Raw genomic sequence first — 18713 nt, 5'->3', positions numbered from 1 at the left:
GCTCCCCTAGATCAGCAAAGTCTGTTTCTCGTCATCTTTGCAGTACCATACCTACTTGTTAGATAATCCCTTCACCATATCAATGTCGACTCCAGACGAGGTCAAGGCTTGTGAGAAAATGGGATCAGACTGCGTGGGACCTGGTAAGGTATCAACGTATATTGCTGGAACTGTGCCTCAACTGACGAGACGGACCAATAGGACCCGGTAATGAGTCCAAGGCCATCGCCACAGTAGACCCTAAAGATGAAGGTTGGGAGACTATCGAGTTTGAAGAGACGAAGGAGGCAGGGCACCGTCCAATTCATCCGGAGGCTATCTCAGTCTTCAATTGGGAAATAAGAAGTGGAAAAGGACGCTGTGGTCCACTCATTGGAGCAAGCAATTGTATGTGGGCGGCCTAAACCGAGCAGGGTCCACGTACACTTGCTAAGACTTCGGTCGTGATTGTCAACAAGCAGTCTAGACTTGATGGATGTGGAACTATTCTTAGTGGCGATGTAAAATTGATAGCGGTTGGGCGGCCCGTGGCCGGCAATCTGTTCAAGACTCAGGAGCCTTCTACGCTGAAATGCGACCGGAAAACATCAAGGCAGATGGTAGCGGGAGCAATACCATCGTACCCCCATCACAAGATAATTCTCTCATTCGTTGCCGCTTCCTACAACGTTTGGAAGAACCCAAAGACGGGCCAGCCGAGCGGGTCTTGGAGCATTCTGAACTGGTCAATCTTGGACTCGGGACCATCTGGACTGGAAGTAAAGATGACGATTCACCTCCTCAATTGACCTATGTCAGGGTCATAGGGGATGACAACAAATACCTGGAGACTGAGATCGAAGCCAACGGACCCAAGTTAAAAGCCTTGCTGGGCGTGGCTCTTGAGGCATATCCAAATTTGCATCTTCCGTCTCCAGATTCCCTTTCTTCCTGGGACGGCACTAAGGACCCAATCATCTTCATCAGCCCCTGTGAACAGCTTGTGCATAATTGGGAGAGTCTCAATCAACTGAACCTCGTGGAATCTGCATTGACTGCGGAAATGAAGATCCGCATTGAGAAATTGGGCCCCCGTACAGACACCAATGTGGCCGGACCTGAAGATCAAAAGGCACGAGCACTCGAATATCTCGGGAAAGGAAACAACCTCGAGATCGCGCGCAAACAACTGGCAGAGCTACTCAAGATTGTCAAGTCGCTTCCCGAGTTGAGCAAATACTTCCAATCAGTCGAATTGCAACACAACTCCGGCTCGGTCCAGTTTGAGCACTTGTGGACCATATTCCCTCCTGGAGAAATCGTTTACTCGGCACTGTTCATGAATGAGCCTCAGCTCTTCATAGTCAAAGATTGTGATGCGGAGAGGGAAATCGAAGAGCCACTTGGAGGAGAAGGCCTTGTCGATGTGTCGTGGTCGATGGTTGCTTGGGCCTATGATTGGGACGGGATTTGCTTCAAGCGAGTTCCCGTGAAATTCAAGTTCGAGCAGTATGCGGGGAGTAAGGTCATCAGCACACTCCATTGCCACCCTTTCAAATTTCATAAATCAGAAAACACCTCCCTCTCTGATGAGATGTTTCGGGATAGCCTGGAAAGTTCCTTGTTTGAACGTGGAGAAAGGTTCCCGGAATTATGTCTCAAGTCCAAGGGATCGCAGATGTTCGACTATGACGGGTTCGCCCTATCTCACGGCAGCGGTTTTCAGAATCAGATCGAAGAAGATCATGACTGACCCTCCACCGCTAGCATCATACGCTGGGATAGCGAAGATGGCCCGCGCCAGAGCCCGTGGCTACCATTCACGATGGTGGCATACTTCGAAGCAAAAGCTCAAACCAGGCTATAAGAAAACTGACGCTGCCCTCCGTTGCCCTCCGGAATTGGACCTACGGCGTCCTCTTTTGCACCACCTCCTCGCTGCTCGTTCTGGCCATGGCCATTTCCACGCCTACCACAGGCGCTTTCAGCACGACGGAGACTTCAAATGTAACTGCGGGCGGAAATTATCGCCTACCCATCCAGTATATTGCACGAAGAACCGCCGTACCTCGGCGCTATGGCCGATTACCGGGACCGTGGACGATCCGGGACCACTACCGCCCCCGATAGGCCTGGCCGAAGCCTATTGGTACGCCCTGGTCAGAGACCCGGGTGCCTTTGAGAAGTTCGAGCGTGTGACGCGCTACTATGAGGCTCACTCTCTGCAAAGATAGCGAGCCCGAGATCCCGCGCCTCACAACTCTCTCACACACCCACCGACGCCTTGAGGCCCCGGCCTTACCACACCCCTCTCTCTTCCTTCCTCCTTTATCTTCTATATAAGAAAATATAAGAAAACAGAAAAATGCTCGCGTAGGCAAATATGCCTCCGAGGGCCGGTTACTTGTTGCGGCAACGCCGTCTGTGGACGGCGTAGGGCTGCTAGAGACCCATTCGCTTCTGCCGAGTCAGGGACCCCCTGCTGGCGTGCTTTTTGGAACTGAACGGACCCTGGGGATTAGATACTAAACTCCACTGCTCTAGGCACGAGAAGAAAAGTGTACATTATAGACTGCCTGACTTGTCGTACGCTATAATGGCGGCACGGCACATCATATGCCCAAAGGGCGCTCTGGTTGATCGGAGCTTAGTTACATAGATAGCTGGGCACCTGTCCCTGATGATGTAAAACACCACTACTACTACTATGAAGAAGATCATGATGCCATGATGAGGCGATTTTTCAGCAGAGGTGGCCAGAGGAATAGAGAGCGAAGACCTACAAAGCGACTACGTATCCAAGGCCGAGTCATGGTCGACTTCGAAGCTTACCTACAGTACTCCCCCTTTTCAAGCAACCCGGGACCCATGGGATCAGCAAACTTTTCTCGCAGAGACAATGAATGCCGATGCTCAATCTGCGTTGCAAATGCCGCCTTGAGAGACAGCCAGAAGATGATCTGGGACGGCGTGAAGACGCGAGATCACTTTGAAGACCTCCAATTCAAACTTTGCCCGCCTCGAGTACTGGGCTATCACCTTGACTCAAGAACTTGGTTGGAGTTGAATGTGGGGAGCTACATTGCAAGCCAAGCTGATGGTGCGCAAGAATGGGAGAGCTGTATCAAGGACATTAAGGAGCTGCGTAGCTCCGACGCATTCAATAAGCTACAGCTTCTTCCAACGCAGAAGTCACTGATCAAAGACCTGGTACGATGTCACTCAAGTGGTACGAGTTCAAAGCCTATGATGACAGACATCATTAAAGGTAAAGGCAAAGGGCTCGTGATACTACTTCATGGCCCGCCAGGTATTGGGAAGACTCTGACTGCAGGTAAGCTCCCGAAGACGGCAGAATTGAAGTTTAAGAACTCCGCCTCTAATCTAATCATTCAGAAAGCGTGGCCCAACTCGCTGGGAAGCCCCTTTTTTCTGTTGGCGTGTCCGACATTGGACTGAAACCCGCGGAAGTAGAGCAAAATCTAGAGGCACTCTTTGAGCTCGCGGCGAATTGGCGGGCAGTGCTGCTATTTGACGAAGCTGACGTCTTCCTTGAGTCACGAAGCAGTCACACATCGGATCTGAATCGTAATGCATTAGTCTCGGTTCTATTAAGGGTGCTTGAGTATTATGACGGCATCCTAATACTCACGACAAATCGGATTACCCAGTTCGACATCGCTGTGCAAAGCCGCGTGAATCTTGGCATCAAATACGACGATCTGCAACGCGAACAAAAGTTGGAAATTTTCAAAAACTTCATCGAACAGCTCAAGCCTGACCAGGTGGAACAAAAAGACAAGATTCTCAAGTGGTTCAGGGACGAGGAAGAGGCGAGAGACTGGACGGATGGGCTCAACGGAAGACAGATCAGAAATATTTTGTTTTCTGCTGGCAGCTTGGCGCAAGAGGATGGAGGAAAACTGAAACTGGAGCACATATCGAGGATGGCGAAGAGCACTTGGAGGTTCCACGACAGAGTCAAAACGGTGGTGGACGACGCATGCCGACGAGCTGAGGTTGGGAGAAAATGAAGCATGGCTGTCATCAGTGTTCCCTTCTTTTTCTTGACTTTTCTTTTCTCGACTTTCGTTTCCTTGTCTCCCCGCCAATCTTGATACAGACATACCACTCAAGTTTCTATGAAGATGCAATAGCTATGAACACCTTGTCTATCGTTAAGGCATTGAGAACGCACTTAATCCATATACGTTACAAGTATTCCCCCTCAAGTAATTTCCTCTATCCATGCTATATTGGCTACTGCAAATCATTCTATTTCCAGCCAAAATATGAGTCTCCGAACAATCTCATGATGTTCGTTTCACGCCAATGATGATAGGATTTCTGGAATCGTCCTCGAGCCAGTGATCGCCGTTCAAAATCGTGCGGACCGAATACTCTTCCTTGTTGCCATCTATGACCGCGATGCGAGGATAGTGTGAGTATACACTGGAAAAGTGTATTACTCCTGTCCAGGGCTCGGAATAATACCGGACAACGCTTTGTGCTTGAGTAATCAGGAATGAAGCAGAATTTCTCAGAAAGGAGGGAAAATGGGGATGCGGCGAGGCTGGACGCATCTATTATCTACTAGTTAGGTAGTTGAGTCTTAGGCATTGGCCTGATCGCTGCTAAAAAATCTATCCCTCATTCATGTATGTATTCTGACACTGATACGCCTCTAAAGCTTGGAACACAGCCTACCCTCGTAGTCTAAGGTAGATAGACGGGTGGGAAGAAGCTGAAGAATAACGTAAATAAAATGGTCTCTGACCCCCTCCTAAAGAGGGGCAACATCACACCATCTCCCCTCACCATGCCGTTATCCCTCCTGCTCCATTCGTCCGCCCTCCTTCGGATGTCTTTTGCTGCCAGCGCGGTGATGGAGACGAAGCCAGTCAGCAGTGCTAGCGTCTCTGACGGGGATAGGGGCTACTGCGGCCGCGGCTACCAGAGCAAGCATGGTGAATAGTATTTGCCCATCATTCTAGCGCAGCCTTATGTCGAGAGAAATAGTTTAAATACCAATCACTTCAACTATTACTTCAGATATTGGGAGTGTTGTTCAGTTAATGGCAACTTGAATCGCTTTGATGGATATTTGAAGACCAATTTTGAGAACACTAGGTGCCTCGCTTTTCTAGTGGAATCAGGACTGGAGCAATACGCTTTGACACATTCACTAAATCATACTTGAAAGAGCTTAAACAAGAACACATTGACTATTCCGTTGTTTCTACCACTCGAAAGACACTCAGACGTGCTCTTTGCCCTTAACGCAGCGATTCCCCCCTTGCCCACTGCTCATCAGTATGCCCGCGCACTGCTTTTAGATACTTGTTGAAAGCAGCAGAAGTGTCGATTACTTGGCTGAGATGCTCCCAGTCCAATCTCTCTTTGCGGTGCTTTGCAAGTTGTCGCGCAGTGAGCAGCGCATTCCGGATTTGTCTGCCGTTCATATCTTCTTTGGCTAAGTGATCGAGTCTTCTCTCTAGTTCTAGCATGTTGGCATCTTCCTCGGTTGACTCCTGAATCATGTCGAAGAAGTTCTGCCAGATTGCTTTACGTGACATCTTGGCCAGGTTATCGTAGTGAATCGCTACCTGGATACGAGACTTGAATGCCCCGTCAAAGGTTCCCACGCGATTGGACGTCAAGATGAGAATACCTTCATAATACTCGAGGAGTCGTAGAAAGACTAAGTTCAATAAACAATGTAATCAAGTGCCAAAGTCGGGATCTAAGTTACGTACCAGATACAAGGCTATTCCGCTGCAAGTCTGCCAAGGTTCTCTCTTCCAAAAAAACGTCTGCTTCATCCAGCAAAAGAACTATTATCACAAAACGAGGTAGCAAGTGGAAGACTTGTATAGTAGAAAGTGGCTTGATTCCTCTAAGTGGAAGATCCGTATGAGGGTCATATCTATATACCGTACAAGACGGGTAATCGGCTTGTGGAAAGCGGTATCATACGGCAGTAACCGGCAGCGCCACGTGTGGCGCTGCGACAACTATCCAAATGTCAGTTTGCATCAACGCTAAGCCAAATAGATTGCCTCATATCGATAATAACAAACCGCAATCCCAAGTTTTTCCCAAGTACATCACTGTCTCAAGGTACTTTTCCACATCAGTACCAATGTCCCCGCAGGTGACTCGGTACAAAGGTTTCTTTGCGATTTCTGCGACACTGTAAAGACTTTTAGCTTATCACTCGCGACGTCCCCCGGATATTTGACCATAGCTGACCTTTCTGCCGTCAATGTCTTGCCAGTTCCTGGACTTCCATGGAGAAGTATGATTAGGCCGTTACCCTTTCCAGCGATGATGTCGTCCATCTTCTTTGCTGAAGTCTGAACGTCGACGAGTGCACGAATCATCTCCTTGGTCTTGGCATCCAAGACAAGACGATCAAAGGCCTTGTAATTCCAATCTACCGCATGAGTGTTCTCCACATACAAATTGACTGCAACAAGAGCATCAGTATCAATTTAATGTGACCCTCTCCATTTTAGTGTTCTTACCCCAGTTCTTTTCTTCGAGATTGAAGCCCTGAACAGTAGCTGGTAGAAGCATCTCAACCTTGTGCGGTAAGTCTTCTCGATGGTTGACCCTCATAGGCCACGGATCATTTGCGGGTGACGGTTCGGACGACGAGTAGTTGGAGTGGCCGTGCATGATTTGATAGGTTGCCGTGTCCACCATGAACCTTGCAGATGCCTAGCAGTAGGTTAGCCTCTTCCTAAGTGGTCACTTTTGATGGTGTTTTTCCCGACATATTGATGTTTCGACCCCTTATCCCATCCTGTGTAGCAGATGTACACTTGATCTCTCATGCTCCATAATGTTTTTCCTCTTTGAATCAAGGTTGTTACATCTTCTTCTCTGGCGAACTCAACCGGGTGAACGACGAGATCGCAAATCTTGGTCTTGTCCTCGGGTACAAAGTCTATCGCCTCGAGTTCTGTAGTCCGCTGCAAATTATGGCCATTGTAGTGCCATCTCCAGCCATGAAGTATTATCTCTTCCTTTTTCGCCAGACTGTACTTGGATAGTACAAATGCGGTTTTTGGCTCCCCTTTCTTTCTTACGAGGAGCATTTGGTTCGGCCTGAATAACTTGTGGACGTGGTAAGCGTTCACGTACCCCTGGCGGAATAACTCCTCGGCCTCCGTGTATTCAGTCTCGTAATGTTCCACGAGGAACCTCGTCAAAGGCAATATCACCTCTTTGGTGTACTCCAGTCTCTGCCAATGCCGCTAGCTTCTTTCGGTGATGGAACATAAATAGATACGGGGCCTCCATTTCTGCGGCAAAGTCGTCGTGTTCACTTTTCCGGTAAACTTGAAACTCCGCAACCTGCTTCAAAGCTTTTTGGAGTACGGGTGACACAATTCTGAGTCTCTCGAGCCTGCCTGAGGGAGTGCTTACGTAGTTTCGGACTCTGAATCTTTGGTTTTCAGCCCTCTGATGCGGTGCTCCTTAATGGCAATGAAGCAGAGCCATGGCCGTTTACTTAACCATGTGTCGAGATTGAGAATCTCCTTTTCGGTGTGAAGCCATCTCGTGTCGCCAGACATTTTGCCCTTTCGAGCCACTGGTTCATTCCGTCGTGATCATGAAATCTGGCTGTACAAAAGATTCGATGAACAACTTGATAACCGGGAGGCTGGCCGACAGCTACCTCCTCATCTTGCGAGTCACTACCAGAGTCACTTCCAGAGCTTTCGGCATCGCGACAGTCTGCTTGACTCTCCAAAATCTGGATTGTGTCGAGAAGGTAGGACGCGAAGGTGGATATCTTTTTGCTTTGATCCAGGAAGTCGATGCCGAGTTGCCTTTCTGTCATCAAGGCGAGAGTTTCGGCAAGACTGACATCGTGGTCGGGCTCTTTCTTTTCTTCAAGGATGTGAAGGTCAATTGCCTGCTCAATGTTGCCTACATTGTCCTCCTTCGAAGATGCATCTGGAGACATCTCTCTTTCAGCTTTGAGCCTTTCCCGCCATTTCGAGTTCTTCAACGCTTTGGAAGGTGGTGGTGATCTGGAATGTGGTCGCGAAGGAGGAGACTCAGATCCGGGAAGGGGAAATCGTGGAGGAGGGAAACGTGGCGGGGGAGGTAACCTAGGCTGCCTTGATGATGGGAGACTATGTGCGCCTCTAGAGCTATTGAGTTGGAGATCTAGATTCATATGTCAGCGCCTTGACGAATGAAGGGAGAAAGTCAATATTACTTACTTCCGAATGACAACTGATCCTTAAGCTGCGATAAGATTCCTTGTTCTTGACTGGCTTGACTCAGAGTACCGTCTCGCGAAATAGTTGAGCTGATGAATAGGCTCGGAGCATCCTGAGAAAACTCCTGCTCTCCCTCGCCTGCATCAGCATCTGAATCCAAGTGATCCCAAACTGGGGTCGAAGCCCACTCGCGGAGAGGGCATGCAGGCGGTCTTCGTTGAGCTCATCTGATGGATATGACATGGCTCACGTATGATGCCTCGACCATAAGACTAGCTAGACTGAGCAAGAAGATAAAACAAGCAACAACGATGTTCAAAGTGAGAGAATATATCTCGGGGCTGATTGTTGCTTCCCTGAGGATAATTAGGATGGGATGAGCGCCTAGATTTACATGATCAATCAGGCTGGCAGGCAACCTTCGCCTCACCTCGACACACGTGACTTCAAAAGATGACTGCGCCAACTTGCGCGGGATTTGCTCACTAAGGTAAGATAAGGATGAAAACAGATCATACTGGACATTATGCTGGCCCAATGAGGTCTCGTCAAGGTGCAGAGCCTGGTGCACAAAGAGTGAGCAACGTGCCCACAGCTACGCAAAGGAGTCACAAAACATTGTTATCTGCGTTTATTTGATGAACAGCTTCTTAAGTCCACCTCATTTTTCAGACATGTAATGCAACCTCATTTGCAATCGGATCGAATGAGTTGTGACAGATCACGGCCTTGAATCTTCGTCTCCCAGAGTAATCGAAGATCTAAACTTGTCATGGAAGTTCTGGTGTTTTCTCTTAAACGCAGCTCGAAACCTTGGTTGTTTCATCAGCCGCTCGATCTTCCGCCCTCTATCGGTGAACAGACGCCTGTCATCGAAAATAGACTCGGCATCTAAGGAGGTAATCGCATTAAACCTCCACGATGCAAATATGACTTTGACGGCTTTCTGTTTTGATTGTGCGATACGTGAGACCCGCTCTACGAAGTCACTGATCTTGAAAAACTGATCCTCGGCTTCCTTTTCCTCCACAGCAGCTTCAATAACGTTCATGTCGAGAACAATGAATATCTGCTGGAAACTTGACACGCAACGATCAAGTATATCAAACCACTGCATGATGCTGACAGCAGACTTGAAGTGTTTGGGCGTGAGAGGATTACTGCCTTCACTTACGGCAGCATTGTTCAAGGCCAAAGCCTGTGAGATGAGTGAGCGAATTATGCCTGAAACCGACGGGACCAGGCTATCATCATCGACCTCAGTGACAATGGAAGACAAGGCCCAGATAACAGGGTACCCATGCTCAAGAACTATGTCAAGGAAATCAGCTGCAAAATCAAGCGAGCTAGTCTTCACTCCCTGTACTTCCGCAAGGAGGAGAGAAGATGAGGGGTCAGACACCCAGGCTCTCAGTTTGTACAACTCTTGTGGGTGCTTTCTGCCTCCGTCGATTTCGCATCGACCGGCACCAGGCTAGGCTGTCGTCTGCTACTGCCGTATCCTCTAGTAGCGCGACTGTCCTTATGTCCTCAATTTGACTGACCCTGAACATTTGTCTATGCTCTTCTATCAACGCAAGGAGAGTGTGTCTGGAGAGACTGCTGTTGCTGCATAACTTTGATTACGTTAGCCTCAAGTCAGAAAGACTGACCATATCGTGCCCTGAACTTACAAGAAACCATCTCTGTCAGTTGGAGTCTAGTCTCATTTTGCCTGTGGACATTGACATGCAAATCCCTAATCTCGGCTTTAACCGCTGCGCTGGCCAGCTCATCGACATCCTTCGACCGTTCGGCAATCTCTTCGACAATGGGGTTAAACCCTAGACTGAATGGCTTGATAATGGCCGTGAATGAGTGAGAAAGTTTGCCTTTCTTGTACCACTTGATTGCCATTACGGCGAACTCTATAATCTTTGCGTATAGCTGGGATACAGCGTCCTGTATGCGTGGTGTGGGGTACAGCACGGAGTGTAGCTCAGTCCTGGGCAGTACGAGTGCGATACGAGACACTGCTTTCGATATTTCAACAAGTAACTCTTCATGATTGAGAACAGACTATGTGAGTTGGCTAAGATGAGGTTGAGAGGATGCAAAGCATGTCCCAATATTCACAACGAAGAGGAACTTCACGGCGCCCCAGCCTAAAGATACATATTCGGGATGATGTTGAGAGAAAGTATCAAATATTGCTGAAATAGAACACATATTGTTAGTGTATGTACCTACATTCTTCAAGTGACGTCCCATTGAATCACCTCCGTAGAACATTATCCTGGATGAGCAGGTTGTTAAAGCAGACTGAACCTTGGATCCTTTTGACTTTGTCTGGTACCCCTGTCGGGCTGATTCGACCGCAGACTGCACATCATTCATTGAGTGCTGGATTTGAAGGCGCAACTGTTGGTACTACTCATCTGTAGGCTCTTTTCTTAGGATTGCGATGGCGTTATCGTATGCATTCTTCGCCGGATCGGACCATCTGGTAGTTTCACGGTCAGCCGCAAGATCCATAAACTGTCTACTATCCGTAGAAGAGGATAAGACCTTTGATGAGGGTTGCTGATGTACCATTGAGAGATCAAACTCCCTTCGTTACTATCGGCAACCACACCGGGAAGCTGAGAGACTGCTAAACTGTTCAAGTTCCCATAGGGTGCTAGGCTTGAGGATATGGTGGCGTCAGAGGTCCGAAGTACCACCTCCAGGCCCCGCTGCTGTGACGGTTCTTGCATGAAGCTCATCACATACTCCCAGGTCAATACACGCCGAGAAAAGACTAAACCAGGGGCACTGTCTAGGCTGGTCCCAAAAGCGATGAAGATGGTAATAGTAATAGGAATAAAGATAGGTAAGGAATAGGGATACTAGTGAAAGTAGTAGAAGAAGCAGTAGTAGAAGCGGTGCTGCCTGATCCGTACCCCCTCTAGATAAACAATTCTGGGTGCAGTGCTTACGGTAAGACATTAGCCCGAGCAAGGAGTAGATTCGATAGGCTGCAGATGCCTTTGACCACCCTCTCCAACTGACAAGCTGCGCAACTGTTCTGACTGCAATCTGATTGGTGGAGGCTGACTTGTGTTCCTAACAAAATATGCCTTGCGCCTAACACGTCTCTGGTTCTATTGGCGCAGGGTCAAGTGAGTGGTGGCGGGGTTACGGTACACAAAGGGAGTCTCCAACAAATCGAATGAGAGCAACATCAAGGGAAATAGATTGACAGCATCGAAACACATAACAGCATGAGCATCTTCAAGATGAATCAAGCTCACACACGGAGAAAAGACTCCCATTCCTCAACACCAAAGTCATACTTCTACATATACCAACAATTAATACATCCCGAGCCATGCAGTGCAGCAGCCGCCCGTTGACGCCTCGTCTTTCTTTCGTTGTGGGGATAGAAAAAACATCATCTTAAGCCTCGTCGTAATCTTTCTTCCATAGAAGTCGTCGCTTGGAAAAAGCAAAGCGCGCAAAAGGAGGGGTGGGGAGTGACAGCTTTCCAGCTTCCTCCCATACCAGTCGTGAAACTGATCCGGCACCCCTCCCTCCAATCATGACAAAAACAAGTCTATTATACCTCCTCTGCAGCAACGGACTCGTAGCCGCCTGCTCTCCTCCGGCCTCTGCTCATGTTCATCAGGGTCGGGCTCTCGTACATGGCGGTGTAGTTGACGGGCTCGCCACCCAGCATGGCGGAGCCGTTCTCGCGCTGGCCAAATGTGGGCGCGGGATCACACCAGAAGTCGCGGCAGTTGGCCATGCAGCCGTTGGAGTAGGGGTTCTTCTTCCTGCGCTTGTTCTGGGTCGCGGCGCCGCGGCCGCGAATGGTCTCGATGAAGGGGTCCACGCCGAGGAGACGAGACCATTGTTGAAGACGGCCGCCCTTGTGCTTGTGACCGTGGGCGTGCGCGCCAGTGGTTTCCGGAAGAATCAACGACGGGTGGTTCGGGTCGAGAGGGGTGCCCGTTGAGGTGAAGGCAGTGGTGAGGGAGCCGTCTTGGATGCCGAACATGTTTTCGTAGGTGGTCATTGCGCGAGAGACTTGGACAAATTGCACGAACAGCAACATACCAACCCAGGTGAGCTGCAAAGTTGTCCACACGGTGAGGATTGCCGTGTAGCCATCGGCGTTGACAACCTTGCATAGGCTGGGGCTAAGGAAGTTGCAGGTTTCTGAGACCTTGTCGGAGACATCTGTGAAGTCTGCGGCATTGGTGTTAGCGCGGAAGCAGAGCTCGAACAACGGATACTTACAGTAGTAGACGAGGAAGTCATAGGAAATGATGCCCAACGTCAAGTTGATCAGGTACATGAAGAAGTGGCGGTGGTTGTTGATACCAACGCAGTTGTAAACCCAAGGGCAGTGACTAATCGGATTAGCGAGGTTATATACAAGAGATCAAAGGTCTACTCACTGGTCGTGTTTTGCGACGCACTTCTGGCACCGCTTGCAGTGCTTACTGCGAAGAGGAGTCCGGATCATGCACGTAACACAAAAGTTTGTCTCATCAAACTTCCACTCTTTGAGCAGCTCATCAATGACAGCCTTTTGCTCGGCGATGCCGTTCATCTTGGGCACGAATCCGGGGTCGTATCGCATCGCGGCGCTGTAGAAGTAGGCACATAGACCGAGGAATACGCCAAAGATCAGGTTAAGCCACCAATGAGAGTGAGTGCCATCTATGTCATATCAGCAGCATATCTAGCGTCGTAGATGTGATGAAGCTTACCAGCTGAACCGGTGGTCGCGGGGAGAATGGTAGTCAACCACCTGAGGCCGACCAAGAACAGGGATGCGGAGAAGATACCAGCCAGCCAGGGCTACTGTTGTCAGTCCAGATCATCTCAAACCCATTTTGAGGAACTTACAGTCTTGTGGAAGTGTCTCATGTCGGGGGGCGCAAACTCGATGACCTGTTGAGCGCACCATTGAAGCGCATAACCAACGACTAGAGAGAAGAAGACACCCGCAAACACGTTCATGCTTCCCAGTATCGTAATCATAGACCAAACCAAAAGGAAGGGCCACAAGAACAGGAATTTGGTCACGAACCCCCTCTTATCCTGGCGGAGGAAGCGCGAACCCGGGAAGCTGGGCTCGATCGGCTGTCCGTCTTCGTCATAACCACACTCCTTAAGAGCACGATGCCATGCGCCGGTCGTGTTAAGTTCCTTAGCCGTAACAGCGGGCGTCTTGCCAGTCTGCGTCTTTGCGAATCGGTCCGCTCCATACTCGAGAAGCCTCTGTATACAGGCGGGGGAGCCCTTGACTAACGCCCAGTGCAGGGCGGTGAAACCCTGCTCGTCCGTGGTATGGATGCTAGCGCCCCAGCGGAGGAAGAGGTCCACGCATTGAGGGAAGCCCTTGTAGGCGGACCACATGAGCGCCGTGTGACCGTAACTATCGAGCACGTCTACGGGAATGCCTTGGTGGAGCAGCAGGACGAGGAGCAGGGTGTTGCCGTTGAAGGTCGAGATGTGGAGGGTATTGTAGCCCTGAGCGTCGGTGATGAGGGGGTCGGCTCCGTGTTGGAGGAGGAAGTTGACGGTGTAGTAGTGACATCTCTGAGCGGCCCATTGGAGAGGTGTCGCGATGGACTCGCCTCCCTTCTTGTTGATCTCTGCGCCATTGTCGATGAGGAACTTGCACATGGCATACTGGTTGTTTATAGCTGCCCACTGGGATATATTAGCACAATGAGATCGGACACAGCTGTGACAAAGCTCGGAAGGACTTGAAAGAGGTAGAATGCAACGTACATGCAAGGGTGTGATGCCTTCATCGTCAGTGAAGGTCGCATCGTACTCGCCCGATTCGAAGAGCTTCTCCATGGCCGGAACGTCTCCTACTCGCGCGATCTGCATGATGTCGTTCTCTGCGCTTGGCGCATCGCCGCCCATGCTTCCCATCTCCAGCTCATTATTCAGTGTGGGCGCCGCGGCGCTCGTCTTGTTCGCAGGTTGATTCGGGGCCACGGACGCGGCGGCAGCGGCAGCGGCCGGCGTGGTTGGTTTGTCCATCGAAGTCGGCGGGTCGGCGGTCGCGGGCCAAACCTTTCTTTTGATGTCTCGGATTGAGGAGGAGGACGGTCGTCTATCGATTGGGAAGAGCTGTGACGAGTGGGAAAGGGTAGAGTATTATTTTGCTCGGGGAGTTTAAACTTCGGCTCGAACCTAGCGTCGCATTGCTTGAGGTAAGGGGATGGATGCGGTCCAGGCGAAAGAATTGAGACGGGGGGCTCGCACGCGCGCAACGGTGGACAGGGATGTGACCAACAAACGAGAGATTGATGATAAACACCAGAGTGGAAACAAAAAGAGAAAAAAGGTGCCACAGTTAGAAGGAGGACGGAAAAGACGCCGGAAGCCAAGAGTGACGAGATTGCGTGTCGTCAGCTTTGGGTCCTTTGACAGAGCTCGGCAGCGTTGGCACTCAGCGTTGAAGACTGGGGAATTCGAGGTGAGCACCGAGTGCAGTGAGTGGAAGGGGATCGCCGGGAGACCCTCCCCCCCTAAATCGGACTAGCGAGGCTGAGCTGACAAAGGCGGGTCGAACAGTGCTGCAGTCGTCTGCCGTGATAGCCGTGATTGGCTGGGAGAGACTCAGCGCCCCAAAGCTTGGCATTAACTGCCAGTGACACCCAGTGACACCCATGCTTAGCCTCACCTTAGGGCGGATTCCTCGGCCTCCTCAGCCTCGTCCTAAGATGTGGGTCAGTTGTGGCTGAATCTCCGAGGTGCACGTACCACCTGCCACTCTTGCCATCGTGCCATCTTTGCGCTTCGTTTGGGAAGGAAGAGCTCCACTGACGGTATTTGGCGATTTCTTCTGGAAATCTGTCAACGACCACTTGACACGACTCACACTATCCAAGCGTTCCACCCCTAGTCGGCCGTTTCGCGCAGGGTATCCCACCACCAGGGGACAGACTCTCAGCAACCCGACACTTTCCTCATTCCTTTGCTTTGCTATCGCCAGAAACAGCGATAGTGGCAGCAACAGCGACAGCAATCATGGCCGACAAGATGGGCTCCTTCACAAAGTTCCTCGAATTCATCATGACCCCCTCGACGCCCGTAATCCTCATCGGCGCCGCCATCGTCCTCCTCTTCCCCATCCTCCTCCACTACATCCTCATCAAATCAACACCCTACACAACTCTCCCCTCCGTCCTCCTCCTCGGCCCCGCCGGCGCAGGCAAGACCGCCCTCCTCACCCTCTTCGAACGAGGCGACGCCCCCGCGACAACCCACACGAGCCAGCGGCCCCAGACCGTCGAGCTCACGGCCTCGCGCGACAGCAAGACAGCCCAGAGCTTCCGCAACCACGAAGACACGAGCGGCACACACACCAAGTTCCTCCTCGTCGATACACCCGGCCACGGAAAGCTTCGCAACTACGCTCTCGGCAAGCTCGCCAGCGGTGCTGGAGGCGGTAGCGGCAGCAAGAACTCCAAGATCAAGGCCATCGTCTTTATGGTCGACGCCGCCGCCATTGGCGAGAACGAGGCCCTCGCGCCTACGGCGAGCTATCTCTACGAAGTCCTCCTCGGCCTGCAGAAGCGCGCGGCGTCAAGCAAGTCGTCTAAGCCGCCCCCGCCTATCCCCGTCCTCGTCGCCGCCAACAAGACGGATCTGTTCACGGCGCTGCCTGGCGCACTGGTCAAGTCGAACCTCGAGGCTGAGATTACGCGGATACGGTCGTCGCGCAGCAAGGGCCTGTTGGATTCCGGTGTCGGCATTGATGATGTTGGTTCAGAGGAGAATGACGATTGGTTGGGCGCGTATGGTACGGAGAAGTTCACCTTTGATCAGCTGCGCGAGTTTGATGTGGATGTGGACGTCATCGCGGGCAATGTTACGGGAAGCGCGACGGGCCCCGATAAGTGGTGGTCTTGGATCGCCCAGCGGATATAAGGTAGTGACCATCGCAGCAGGGGGAGGGGGGCACTTAATAATAAAAGCACTTAATGTTTCGATGATGATGATGTGCTTGGATGTTGATGTGATGCGCAAAAATTGTTTGGTCGTGATTCTATCCTTATAGGATCAGACTGGCTGCCCTGTTCTCTATGTAGATGTTGAGTCTACTCCCATCCCAAGATTTTCAAGCAAATGCTGCCAACCGGGGTCAGTTGATGCGACCCAAGATTTGCCCCTGCCACCTTTGCTATGCCCGCTTTCAAAACGCCGATAACGAGGAAAAAAAGCAACATCATCCGCATCCTCTTGCCTAGTCTTGATACTCTATATATCAGCCAAGTCGTGAGTTTTAATTATTTCGTGAACGGTGAAGAAAAGGAGGGAAGCGCTTAAGCCTTCTTGTTGACAACCCAGGTGAGCAGATCGACCTTTGTGACGACAGCCACGGGCTTAGAAAGGTTCTTGGTGCCATCGGCCTTCTCAGTGACGACAGCAGCGCTGTTCCACTCAAGGAACTTGCTCAGGGTCGAGAGAGGGGTGTCAAGGGTAATCTCGACAAAGTTGCGCTTCTTCTTGCTCGCCTCGCCAGTCTCGCCAGCCTGTCTGGGATCCGTGACGACCTCATCGAAGCGGCCAAAGTCAAACATGACGTCGCTGACAGGGCTGGAGCCCGTGGCGCGGCCCGAAGAGATGTAGCTGAGCAGGTTACCGAGGGTCACCAGACCGACAAGCTTGTTGCCGCTCGCGGACAGGACGGGGAGCTGGTCGAAGCCCTTGTCGCGCATGATCTCGGACGCCTCGGAGCAGGGGCTCGTCGCGGGGACGGACATGACGGGCTTGAGGCGGAGAGCGCTGACGGTGGCGCCCTCGTAGGGGTCGACACCGCCCTTTACACTGGTGGTGGCGCCGTTGGCGGTGGCCTGGGTCTCGAGGCCGTTGACCTCGGGGAGGAGGTCGTTTGCTGCGAGCCAGTCGTCGTCGGCGAACTTTGAGAGGTAAGAACGGATGCTATCGGGGAGAACAACGACAACGGTCTGTCCCTTTCCGAGACCGAGGTCCTTGACGGCGCGGACCATGGCGGCCATGGCGGAGCCGGAGCTGCCGCCGACGAGGAGACCCTCCTCAGCGATGAGGCGTCTTGCGAGCTGGAAGGACTCGCGGTCCTCAGTCTTGTACCACTTGTCGACGAGGTCGCGGGAGAGGACGTCAGGGATGAAGTCGTAGCCGATACCCTCGACCTTGTAGCCCTCGTTCTCGTGCTCCTTGTTCAGGGACTCGGGCAGGGCGAGGATACTGCCGTGGGGATCGGCAGCGATAATCTTGACGTCCTTGTTGTGCTTCTTCAGGCCGCGAGCGATACCAGAAATGGTACCTCCCGTACCGGCGCCGGCGACGAGGGCGTCAATCTTGCCGCCCGTCTGGGCCCAGATCTCTTCGGCGGTGCCGAACTCGTGGGCGAGCGGGTTGTCGAGGTTGCCGTACTGGTCGAGAATGTGGGCGTTGGGGATCTCCTTTTCGAGACGGCGGGCGACGCCAATGTGCGACTCGGGGCTGTCCCAGGCGGCTTGGGTCGGGGTGCGGATGATGGTGGCGCCGAGGGCGCGGAGGACGGAGACCTTCTCGGCGGACATCTTTTCGGGGAGGGTGATGATTGTCTTGTAGCCCTTGATGGCGCCGACGAGAGCCAGACCGATACCACTATCAAATGTCAATATGAAATTGCTTCTGAGGTTGTCGTCGTGGCGGGTAAACGTACGTGTTACCACTGGTGGGCTCGATGAGGGTGTCACCAGGCTTGATGCGGCCGGTTCGCTCGGCCTCCTCAATCATGCGCAGTGCGATTCTGTCCTTGACACTACCACCGGCGTTGAAGAGCTCGACCTTTGCGTAGACCTCGCACTCGATGCCCAGGCTCTGGGGGATCTTGTTGAGGCGGACGAGGGGCGTGTTGCCGATGAGCTCGGTAGCCGACTGTGCGGTGACGGCCACGCGAGTGGCGTTGATGGCACTGGCGTCTCCCATGATTGCGATTGTGGTGGGTGTTATCGTGGGTCGAAGTTGGGGAGGGAGGTGTGGTAGAGAGGCGTAAAAGGGGAGGAAGAGAGAAGGAAAGGAGAAAGCGTAAGAATGAAAGTCAGTCCACAGACTATAGATATGCAAGTGGTAGGAAAAGAGAAACGCAATCGTCGTGGTGGGATGGTGCGAGAATTGAGACGGAGCGAGGGAGAGAGACAGAAAGCGGGAGTGAAAAATGACCCCGCCAACGCCGAAGATATCCGCCCACCTACCAAAAATGGTCACTTTCCCAAGGTACTTGGCCACACGGGTACCCAACACGCTGTTCAGCACCGCAGCAGCACTCAAAAGTGACCTAAGAGCCCCGCGACAATGCGACACAGCAACACACCCAAGACACTTCAGGGTCCGGGCTTTGCAGCGGCTTTGCGGCGAACGGCGGTAAAGAGCCCCACGCGGTACCTACACACAAAGGCACACTTGTCTCTTCTCCTTACGTAAGGCAGCTAAAAACGCCCGGCCGATGAAGTTTCTGCTTTTTTCTTTTGG

General features: G+C 51.8%; 6 protein-coding genes across 6 annotated transcripts; 2 read left to right on the top strand and 4 right to left on the bottom strand.

Annotated features, from left to right (window-relative positions):
- Positions 1-2790: 2790 nt before the first annotated feature.
- On the top strand, positions 2791-4021 carry BDP81DRAFT_502958 (P-loop containing nucleoside triphosphate hydrolase protein; the record flags this gene model as incomplete). The annotated part of the gene is made up of 3 exons (XM_060595580.1): positions 2791-3313; positions 3376-3524; positions 3651-4021. The coding sequence occupies 3 exons, from the start codon at positions 2791-2793 to the stop codon at positions 4011-4013; spliced, it is 1035 nt and encodes a 344-aa protein (XP_060439845.1). The 3' UTR covers positions 4014-4021.
- A 1234-nt stretch (positions 4022-5255) lies between these two features.
- Positions 5256-8462, bottom strand: BDP81DRAFT_465153 (uncharacterized protein; the record flags this gene model as incomplete). Its single annotated transcript, XM_060594243.1, has 11 exons — positions 5256-5680; positions 5736-5813; positions 6060-6172; positions 6232-6448; positions 6507-6702; positions 6759-7227; positions 7265-7460; positions 7561-8050; positions 8089-8147; positions 8220-8369; positions 8408-8462. The coding sequence occupies 11 exons, from the start codon at positions 8460-8462 to the stop codon at positions 5256-5258; spliced, it is 2448 nt and encodes an 815-aa protein (XP_060439844.1).
- A 478-nt stretch (positions 8463-8940) lies between these two features.
- On the bottom strand, positions 8941-10595 carry BDP81DRAFT_465152 (uncharacterized protein; the record flags this gene model as incomplete). The annotated part of the gene is made up of 5 exons (XM_060594242.1): positions 8941-9579; positions 9641-9827; positions 9889-10047; positions 10102-10277; positions 10449-10595. The coding sequence occupies 5 exons, from the start codon at positions 10593-10595 to the stop codon at positions 8941-8943; spliced, it is 1308 nt and encodes a 435-aa protein (XP_060439843.1).
- An 896-nt stretch (positions 10596-11491) lies between these two features.
- BDP81DRAFT_117983 (uncharacterized protein) lies at positions 11492-14336 on the bottom strand. The gene is made up of 6 exons (XM_060581565.1): positions 13986-14336; positions 13095-13904; positions 12956-13046; positions 12641-12905; positions 12480-12592; positions 11492-12428 (listed from the first exon to the last, which is right to left on the bottom strand). The coding sequence occupies exons 1-6, from the start codon at positions 14244-14246 to the stop codon at positions 11797-11799; spliced, it is 2172 nt and encodes a 723-aa protein (XP_060439842.1). The 5' UTR covers positions 14247-14336; the 3' UTR covers positions 11492-11796.
- A 539-nt stretch (positions 14337-14875) lies between these two features.
- On the top strand, positions 14876-16479 carry BDP81DRAFT_438913 (signal recognition particle receptor beta subunit). Its single transcript, XM_060591362.1, has one exon. The coding sequence runs from the start codon at positions 15240-15242 to the stop codon at positions 16140-16142; it is 903 nt and encodes a 300-aa protein (XP_060439841.1). The 5' UTR covers positions 14876-15239; the 3' UTR covers positions 16143-16479.
- A 58-nt stretch (positions 16480-16537) lies between these two features.
- BDP81DRAFT_399182 (cystathionine beta-synthase) lies at positions 16538-18170 on the bottom strand (the record flags this gene model as incomplete). Its single annotated transcript, XM_060588546.1, has 2 exons — positions 16538-17846; positions 17905-18170. The coding sequence occupies 2 exons, from the start codon at positions 18168-18170 to the stop codon at positions 16538-16540; spliced, it is 1575 nt and encodes a 524-aa protein (XP_060439840.1).
- Positions 18171-18713: the final 543 nt, after the last annotated feature.

This window comes from Colletotrichum phormii, assembly GCF_030913505.1.
Source record: "Colletotrichum phormii strain CBS 102054 chromosome Unknown BDP81scaffold_27, whole genome shotgun sequence".
Taxonomy (NCBI): Eukaryota; Fungi; Ascomycota; class Sordariomycetes; order Glomerellales; family Glomerellaceae; genus Colletotrichum; species Colletotrichum phormii.
This window is presented reverse-complemented; position numbering and strand designations above follow the sequence as displayed.